This window comes from Salminus brasiliensis, chromosome 10, assembly GCF_030463535.1.
Source record: "Salminus brasiliensis chromosome 10, fSalBra1.hap2, whole genome shotgun sequence".
NCBI classification, from domain to species: Eukaryota; Metazoa; Chordata; class Actinopteri; order Characiformes; family Bryconidae; genus Salminus; species Salminus brasiliensis.
Genome location: NC_132887.1, coordinates 41,046,927 through 41,056,664, shown reverse-complemented (window position 1 = coordinate 41,056,664; position 9,738 = coordinate 41,046,927). Strand labels below are relative to the sequence as shown.

Genomic DNA, 9,738 nt, shown 5'->3' with positions numbered 1-9,738 from the left:
AGATAGATAGACAGAAAGACAGACATAGACAGACAGATAGACAGACAGATAGATAAACAGACAGACGCATTACTGTAGGTGTGGGAAACAGTTGTAGTCAGTGGGAACATTACAGCAGAGGAGCCACAGTGATCAGTCAGCCTCCTGTTTCAACAGCTCTTGTCTGTGTTGCGTACTTCTACACTCTGCTTTTTTTGGAGATGTTTTCAAGATGTTGAGAGATGAAGATGGTGTTGGGGGCTTGGTGGGAGAAGGACGTGAGAGAGTGACTTCAACAGTGGTTGAAGTGACACGTGGTACTGTGGTCACACGCTTCCTGAAATAAGACAGGTTAGGCCAAACTGTCTAAAAGAAAAGACACCTTAAAAGTACATAACTGTGAAACGACATCTTCACTTCCCTGTGGCGTAACAGGGTGGAGTAAAAAGGTGGTTGGTTGGCTACCACTTAACATATATCTCCCCCTCTTTAGAGCTACGTACATCTAACTAACAGTGTAACTCCATATTATCTTGTGTTTGATCCAACTAAGTATAGAAGCATCGTTACATTAGCATGGTATGCATGGACCTAGCCAGCTAGCAAAGCAAAATTACAAGATGCCTTTGTAATTGTAACTGTAAAATAATGATAATTACAGCCTACATTAAAATGTGCAGTTGATATCAAAAACATTGCAGAATTAAGTTTGAATGCACTCCTGCCCTCAAACGCTGGTCTACTAAAAAAACACAGACGCCTCTTATTCTTCAGAAAACAGTGAAGCACTTCTGTAAGTCGATTTGGAGAAGAGCGTCTGCTAAATGCCTTAAATGTACATTACAAATTTTATTATAACCCAGAGTAAGAGACCACCAAGATATCACAGGACAACTGCCCTTTCTCATGAAGAACCACAGTATTTTCTCTGGTCATGCTTTGTCAAGCCTCTAATGCAGCCATCTTCAGCCTCTGTACTGCCTTGGGCAGTATGCTTAGGATCATTATCTTGCTGTAGGATGAAGCACCATGCTGGAACCTGAGCAGAAAAGCTGTTCCTCTATACCTCAGATTTTATCGTGCTGCTGCCTTCAGCCATTACATCATCAATGAAGATAACTGTGACCCCACTTATGGCAGCCATGCATGCCCAAACCATGGCACCCATCATGTTTCACAGACGAGGTTGTGTGTTTGGATCATAGGCAGGCCACACGTTGCTCTTACCATCATTCTGTTACAGGGTAATCCTGGTCTTATCTGTCCACATTTTTCAGAATTCTGCAGCTCTCTTAAGAACTTTTTTTTTTTGCAGATTGTATTCTGGCCATTCGGTTTAGTGGTTTGGATCTTATGATGTAGCCTCTGCATTTCTGTTCATGAAATCTTCTGCGCATAATCGTCTCCAACAAATTCACACCCGCCTCCTGAAGGCAGTTTCTGGTGTGTCGGATTGGGGTTTGAGGATTTTACCATCTTTACCATTGTGAGGATTCTTCTGCCTTAGCAGTGTTGGTTGTCTTTGGCCTACCCGTGCTTTTGTGATTAATGATCTTTGAGAAGTGAAGATATCAGAAGGCATTTTTGAATGCAGAGTTTTTTTATTTTTATTTTTATGCAATACATGTAAAAACAGCTTGTTTTTTAGAACTGCTGAAGATCTGCCTGAGGCCATTCTCCAAATCTGTAGAGAAACATCATTTAATGAAAACATTAGTTCACTGCATTGAATGAAAGTATTTAATGTTGTTAAATATACAGGGTCATGAAGCAGAAACTTTAGTTCTATGACTTTATCAAAAACCTAGTACATTATTAAAAAGTAGGACTGCACTGGACGGCTTACCAACACCAGAAGGCCTGACAGATCACTGAAGTAAAGTACTGGGAACTGTGATACGCAATTTCACAGTCAAAACAGCTCGACTGGCTTATTTAAAGCACAGTTTGGATCAGTAAGAACTTACAATTACGGATAGAACATGAGTGATGTGTGACTGATGTTCCTACTCATGTGTTTGTTGTTTGAAATGAGAGTTTTTGGCCTGTGTTGCAGGGCTACAGCAGACCGGAGAGTTCTGCAAGCCCCCTGCCAGGTCCTGGTTGACCCTTTTTATCTAGCTGTTGGATTGGAGGTGGACACGCTAGCTCCAGCTCCTAATATTCGGCAAAAGGCCTGCAGTCTGACACTATGTCTGGTCCTACACAAAAACATGAGCAGACCCTTGATCTTTTTTATCATAAGATCCACCTGTTTTTAACACCGATGCACTTTTGTCCTGTTTTGTTTGTGTATAGTATTAAAATGTTAAGCATTAAGTAAACTTCACAGTAATGTATTTATTATAATAAATAATGTATATTATTATATATTATTTTTAAGTGTGGTCAAAGCATTTAATAAATCTTAATATTATACATATACTAGTCTATATTAACAACATGCTAAGACAAAATCTCAGTGTGTTTAAAATACAATTTAATACACTTTTCTTTAACTTTTTTATTGACATTGACACTGCATAAAAAATAACAAGCGTCTTACACGTCTCACACGTCCCACACGTCTCACAGGCCTTATGAATGGAGGGCTGGAACGCCTAAAATTAAGCTTACCTTTAAACCTGAGGGTAGAAGCCATATTTGGCAACTCCACACATGTTATTCTTGTTCCTGGAGATCTTGATGTAGCCCATATCACCCCAGTGAACACCCCAGCTGCAGAACAGAGCACTCTTAGTGAGGGAGGTTTGGATCATTCATGCTGTTTGGATAGAGTCTCATTTTAACCTGCTGGTACTATTCAATTATTAACCCACTATGAATTATACAGCATGTACTAGGAATTACTCAGTATCCTCTACAGGTTATTCAGCATCTGCTGTAAATGAGTCACTGATGACTGTGAATTATTCAGTATCTATGTTTAATTATTTTTACTATATTCACTATGAATAATTCAGAATCTACTATGAATTATTTAAAAGCATTTGCTCATTATTAAGTACTTACTATTATCTGTTGAATATACATCATAAATTACTCAATATCTACTGTAAATTGTTAAGTATCCACTATGAATTATTTAGTATTCACGTTGATTTTGTTTTACCCACTATTAATTATTTGCTGTTGATTATGAATTATCTGATTATTTTAGACTAAACAATCCATAGTGGATTCTGGACTAGACTAGGCTTTTATTGATGTTGGGGGTTTTGTGGGCCTTTTCCTTTACCTGTTCTTGACCAGCCAGTACTCCTGTCCTTTCTCATCAGCCCCGTAACCAACGGCCAGCATAGCGTGATTCGGGTTAGAGCTGTTACAGAATTGATCTTCATACACACCTACAATCAGTGTTCATTTAGAAGATCCACACACACACACACACACACACACACACACACACACACACACACACATCAGCTAATCCTTTAGTGAATCAGTGAGTTTTTAGACATGCTAAACAGATGTTAGCTATGCTGCAGGAAGGTGCAACAGCAAACCTTTACAGTTCACTTCTTTCTGTGATGGTCTGATCATGCCCTTGGCCAGCCTGTTTACCCATATTTCTGATTATGGGTTATGGATATGCCTGTGCCACAACACGAAGGGGTTCGAGGGTTACCTGACTTATAGAGCTGGAAGGTGTCTCGGCTGATGTCTATGGCTACAGAAACGGGTCCCTTTAAGGCCACGGCTTCCTGCAGCTTCTTTTCATCTTTGACGAAACCCCATCCACTGCAGGTAGCGCTGACTTTCTGTGGATTAAACAGGCACTTCCCTTCCTGAGGAGAGACGTGAAGAAAGGGGATGCACTGTAATATCACTAGCATTCTAGTTTAGGGGCCAACTAATGTCTCCTGTAAACATTAGCATTCGAACAACTGATAGCTGACACTCATGTGCCTGATGTGAGTATTTGTGTGAAAGAAAATAAAAACCGATGCCGCCCAGTTTAGCAGATTAACAGACTGACGGACTTCTTCAGTAATACTTATAGCTGGTCTTTCTGCAGATGAAGTATTTCCTGAAGAATTCACCGTAAAACTGCACAGGAAATGATAAGTCTCCGTCACTTCAGCTGGTTTCTCTGCGAGGTTTTGTTGAATTTTAATATTTAAAATAGTGCAAATCATTGACCATTTAAAAATGAACTATTTAATCCTGACTCCTCCACTCATCACTGAGTGCACTACAGTCACCTTGTTCTCATAAGGATAGGAGTCTTCTGATTGCAGGCCTTTGTTGTCTTTGACATAGGCGAAGGCCTTCTCCACCCATCCGCCTCTACAGCCATTGTTCCCATAACGCCCGGAGCAGTCCACCAGCTGTTGCTCGCTCAGGGACACCAGCTTCCCCGTCTTCTTGAACATCTGAGCTTCTAGCGCCCCCGTCTGAGAGGAGGGTGGAGGAGAAATAGAGGGAAAGAGAGAATAAGAAAGTTTAGGATTTATTTTCTACATCAATAATTGTCCTCTTTCCAGGTTTTCTGTTTGGCAGAAGAGGGGTCGTGGGTCAGTCTCTCTGTGGTACATTCTGAAGTGAGCAAAGAAACCACAACCACTGGGCCTGATACTCTCCCATATTTTTGGTTGCTCCCTGTGTGTGAGATTGAGTTTTGGAGACCTGCTATTTGAACATAGTGTACAATACTGGATACCTGAGATAAAAAACTTACATTTTCCAAAGAATCTGGACACCTAAGTCTAAGTATACAGAGATGCATGGAAGCAATGTTCTGCTATTACTCGTGTCTTTGTTAAATTGAAACAGAGGTGAGTTCCTGCCTGATATTCTAGAGCTACGATCAACAACACAGAAACCAAGGCCTTCATTAAAGATCTGTTTCTCCCTGGTTCTGCTTAAACATCAGAGGCTTGGTTAGTCTTGCATTTCCACCAAGACCAACCAGGCCTCATTTTAGAGAAAGGACAGACACCACAGACAGACAAATTAGCAGAACATTGTTTTTTATGCAAAATACTAACTGAATCCAAAAGCATAAATCAGAATACCTGTAACTAAGCGTGTTCCTCAAGCCTCAATTTTAGTGGATACTCTACAAATCAAAGGCTGAATTGAAAACTGAAACTCAGGTTCTCAAACATTTCTAAAATTCGGTGTGGATGTCTTTATTTATTGTCCCACGTCATTTTTCACCCTTCTCTCTTATTATCACTCCCTCACACCTTTCTGTTCCTTTCTGCTGAAACTCACCGCACTGAAGGCCCAGCAGGATCCACAGGTCATTTGGTTTTTAACTGCAGTCACATAGCCCTTTTCCCTCCAGTCCACACGGCTTGGTAAAGCAGCGCCCCCTGGCTGTCGGATAAACGTAGCTGCACTGCGGGTCTTGGTTGTGTTGAAGGATTGCAGGCAGCTGGCGAACATGGCCTGATACTCCTGGTTGTCCTGTTAGAGAGGGAGATGCAGGGGGGCTTAAACACTGTGTCTTTGTATAATATAGAGTTTACTGTGATTCCTCTGATGGTTGGAGCATTAATGTAATTAATGTGTTAAAACCTAATATTAGTACCGAGCACCTTTTTAGGTCTGAGTTACAATTAATATTTAATTATAAACCACAACATTTAATTAACTAACACATTTCTAACTAAAGAAAGCATTCATCAGATTAATCACTTCATTTGAACCAGATACATTCAATATACTCAATAGACTAGAATGCCTGTGCTTTGTGTGTGTGTGTGTGTGTGTGTGTATGTGTGTGTATGTGTGTGTGTGTTCTCACCATGTCTGCAAAGTGGTTCATGCCGAGTCTGTAGCTTTTCAGGCCCTGGTCAGCCAGCTTGTTGTGTTCCAGGACCAGCTTACGATTGGTCAGCCAGATCATCTTACGCTGAGCCTCTTCTTCCTCAGACCCATAACTCTTACCTGAGAGACACAGGTAAGACACACACACACACACACATACATTGTAATTTGTTTGCAATGATCCAAAAGACACAAATCTAAGGAGTTCATTCCAACACATTTAATCATTCTCAGATTCTCCATAGGAGATCTGTTGGAAGGTGTTGTGAATCTGGGTAGAGATGGGGGTTTGTTGGATGGAGATTTGTTGAATGGAGATTTGTTGGATGGAGATTTGTTGGATGGAGATGGAGATTTGTTGGATGGAGATGGAGATTTGTTGAATGGAGATATGTTGGATGGAGATGGAGATTTGTTGGATGGAGATGGAGATTTGTTGGATGGAGATTTGTTGAATGGAGATTTGTTGGATGGAGATTTGTTGGGTGGAGATGGAGATTTGTTGGGTGGAGATGGAGATTTTGTAATAAAGATAAAAATGTGCTCTGCTGAACTCGTTATAATGTAGGTTTCTCACCATGCTCCAGTTTCCAGGCGTAGAACTCCAGCTCCTCCAGAGAGACACTGGCTGCACCGGCCACGACCACAAGAGCGGCGACAGCGAGCAGAACCCTCATTCTGTAAAGAGTACGAGTGTGTGGGATTCAAAGAGATTACAAGTTCTTTTCTACTTTAAAAGCAATATTTTAAATTTCATCTTGACCTCAACCCAAAATGTAATCCTAATCCAGGTCTAAAGCAGGTATACAGCAGCTGGTAAAGGATGGTGAGATGGTCAGTATTAGAGCTGTTAGATGATCAGTGACCTCTCAGCTGAACGTCTACAGATCAGACGTCTACAGACTCTTCAGATAGAAGTCTCCAGTAAAAGTCTCTTGAGGATCTACTGAATGTTACTGAGAGTCTGATGATTGTTTTGTCTTTAAAGAGACCACTCGAAATGAAGGTCCGCCATGTTTTCTTCATTACTTACATCTTTCCATTACCATCTTAAACGTTTTAAGACATTTTACATGTCATAATAGATGTCTACATCTACCACAGCTTTCTACTGTAGGATGACTAGATCACAAATCTTGGAAAATATTGGCCTGATTCTCAATGCTGTGATCCCATCTCTACATTTGCATTAATGGTTATTAGTGATCCAGTGGAGATAACCATGGTTACACAACTCAACTCACCTTCAGTAATGAGAGCATCATGAATATTCCAAATTCAGATGAAATATATTTTCATCAATATATATATTTTTGAAGTGTATGAAGGTCATATCTCTCACCTTCCAGTAGAATTAGAATTATTACGTTGCTGTTGATCAGAATTCAGAGTGACCCTAATAATCCTAACCTTGTTCTCTACTTCTGTTTCTGAAGAGCTTACTTTGAACTAAATGTTTTAGCAGAAATGTAGCTTTGTGTAGTTTGAGAGTGTGTGTGTGTGTTTGCACTTACCTGTATGGCTTCAAGCAAGGGTTTGTAATGTGAGTGTCTGCAACAATGGCCTTTTATACATGCGCCGCCTGAGCTGGTCTAGGTTTTCTAATTTTTTTCTCTGCACTAAACCTGCAACAAACTGATCACCACAAACTGCTCATCATAAACCGATCACCACAAACCGATCAACTGATCACCACAAACTGCTCATCATAAACCGATCACCACAAACCGATCAACTGATCACCACAAACTGATTACCACAAATTGCTCACCATAAACTGAGCAAATACTGTCGTCCGGATCATATTATAATATAAATAAGCACCACAGACTACTCATCTTTTTTTTTGTATAATTGAATACTTAAATGAATAAAACTTAAATGAAAACTTCAACAGAGGCAATTTAGGTCCTAAAACTCAAATATTCATTGTTCTGAAAATTATGACATAACTTCAGTGGTCTATGGCATCGGGAGTAACAGGTCCTCAATAAAAAAAAATTATTTGTGTTTAAGTCGGATTTAAGTGCATAATCAAAAGCCTGTATCAGGAAACAGTGCCATTCATCATTTCATCATTTGAAAGGAAAGGAGAAAGCATCTCAAATGCTGGTCTACAGCGTCAAAGACAGCAGCAGTCTTTTATCTTTTAACAGTCATTTAAATCTGGAAGTTGTTCCTTATGTTTCGTGAAGAATGGACCAATAAAAAAGCTCCAAAATGGCTTCTGTTAAAAGTAAAAAAAAAGTTTAAAGTTGTGTTGTGGAGATAAGAGGATTATACCTATATGAAAGACTTTGATTTCAGCGTGTCTGAGCATGCAGCTAACAACCTAGATGAATGTGCTGACGCTGTGACCTTCTACTTCAGCTTCTGTGAGGAAGTCTGTGTTCCAACAATGATGGCAAAAAGACATCGGTCTAAAGATCAAGATCTGCATCAGTCTAAAGATCAAGATCTGCATCAGTCTAAAGATCAAGATCTGCATCAGCCAAAAGATCAAGATCTGCATCAGTCTAAAGATCAATATCTGCATCAGCCTAAAGATCAAGATCTGCATCAGTCTAAAGATCAAGATCTGCATCAGCCTAAAGATCAAGATCAAGATCAGCATTAGTCTAAAGATCAAGATCAAGATCTGCATCAGCCTAAAGATCAAGATCAAGATCAGCATTAGTCTAAAGATCAAGATCAAGATCTGCATCAGCCAAAAGATCAAGATCTGCATCAGCCTAAAGATCAAGATCTGCATCGGCCTAAAGATCAAGATCAAGATCTGCATCGGCCTAAAGATGCAAGATCTGCATCGGCCTACATTTACATTTATGACATTTAGCTGACGCCCTTATCCAGAGTGACTTACAAGGTTAGTCCTATTACAGATGTGAGCCAATGTAGTGTTAGGAGTCTTGCCCAAGGACTCTTATTGGTGTAGCGCAGCACAGTCACCCAGACCAGGAATCAAACCCTGGTCTCCCACATGGTGTTGTTGTAACACAATGGCAGGTGGTGGTGTTATCTGTTGCACCACACCAACCACTGAAGATCAAGATCTGCATCGGCCTAAAGATCAAGATCTGCATCTGCCTAAATATCAAGATCTGCATCAGCCTAAAGATCAAGATCTGCATCAGTCTGAAGATCAAGATCTGCATCAGCCTAAAGATAAAGATCTGCATCAGCCTAAAGATCAAGATCTGCATCAGTCTGAAGATCAAGATCTGCATCTGCCTAAAGATAAAGATCTGCATCAGTCTGAAGATCAAGATCTGCATCAGCCTAAAGATCAAGATATGCATCGGTCTAAAGATTAAGCAATCAATCAACATTTATTAAAACTCAGACGTACAGTGAGGGTGGCCCTCAGTTTCAGTGTAGCTGAGCTTGTGTAGGACAGGACAGGGATTGAAATAAGCACTAAGAATACTGAACATGTAAAATACTGAATAGTGTTTCAGACACTAGGGGAGTGTCATCTAGCTGATAGACCACAGAACAAACATCTGCTTTCCCCTCCACTCCGACCACAACCACAACCCAGCCTGGGAAGATCTGTGAATATGTGTCATGTTCACAGCAGCAGCAGGACACCAGAAAACAGCCCTGTATGGTTAGCCCAGCTATGACTCAGAAAGTGATGGGACCAAGAGGGTTAAACTTAGGCCCATAATGAGATAAGGGTGGGCTATAACAACCTATATATCCCAGTAACAACACATGTACAAACCTACTCAAAGCCCAAGCCCACCTGGAACCCACCTAGCCATAGCCTAGCTCTTTCTTGAATTGAAAAAGCCCAAATATTGCAGAAGTTAGAACATCACAACAGCTCTAAAGATGAGTCATCTTAGAGAGAATTTCCCCACTGTGGGACGAATAAAGGATTATCTTATCTTATCTTAACGCAGGTCGAGTTACATCTCTCTTTTATGCTTGTTTCAATGCTGCTTCTAATCACTGTGGCCTACATAAACTAAAGCA

The 9,738-nt window shown here is 40.4% G+C and overlaps 1 protein-coding gene across 1 annotated transcript; it reads right to left on the bottom strand.

The window, feature by feature from the left end:
• Positions 1 to 1,560: 1,560 nt before the first annotated feature.
• LOC140564572 (cathepsin L-like peptidase) lies at positions 1,561 to 6,473 on the bottom strand. Its single transcript, XM_072690165.1, has 8 exons — positions 6,335 to 6,473; positions 5,735 to 5,877; positions 5,200 to 5,394; positions 4,185 to 4,376; positions 3,608 to 3,767; positions 3,218 to 3,326; positions 2,596 to 2,697; positions 1,561 to 1,663 (listed from the first exon to the last, which is right to left on the bottom strand). Exons 1-7 carry the CDS (start codon positions 6,432 to 6,434, stop codon positions 2,598 to 2,600), a joined length of 999 nt encoding a protein of 332 aa, XP_072546266.1. The 5' UTR covers positions 6,435 to 6,473; the 3' UTR covers positions 1,561 to 1,663; positions 2,596 to 2,597.
• Positions 6,474 to 9,738: the final 3,265 nt, after the last annotated feature.

Coding starts and splice junctions, on each gene's coding strand:
- LOC140564572 (XM_072690165.1), bottom strand. CDS start 6,434: ATGAGGGTTCTGCTCGCTGTCGCCGCTCTTGTGGTCGTGGCCGGTGCA. Junction 5,878..6,334: donor CGCCTGGAAACTGGAGCATG/GTGAGAAACCTA, acceptor TGTGTCTCTCAG/GTAAGAGTTATGGGTCTGAG. Junction 3,327..3,607: donor CTTCCAGCTCTATAAGTCAG/GTAACCCTCGAA, acceptor CACTGATTGTAG/GTGTGTATGAAGATCAATTC.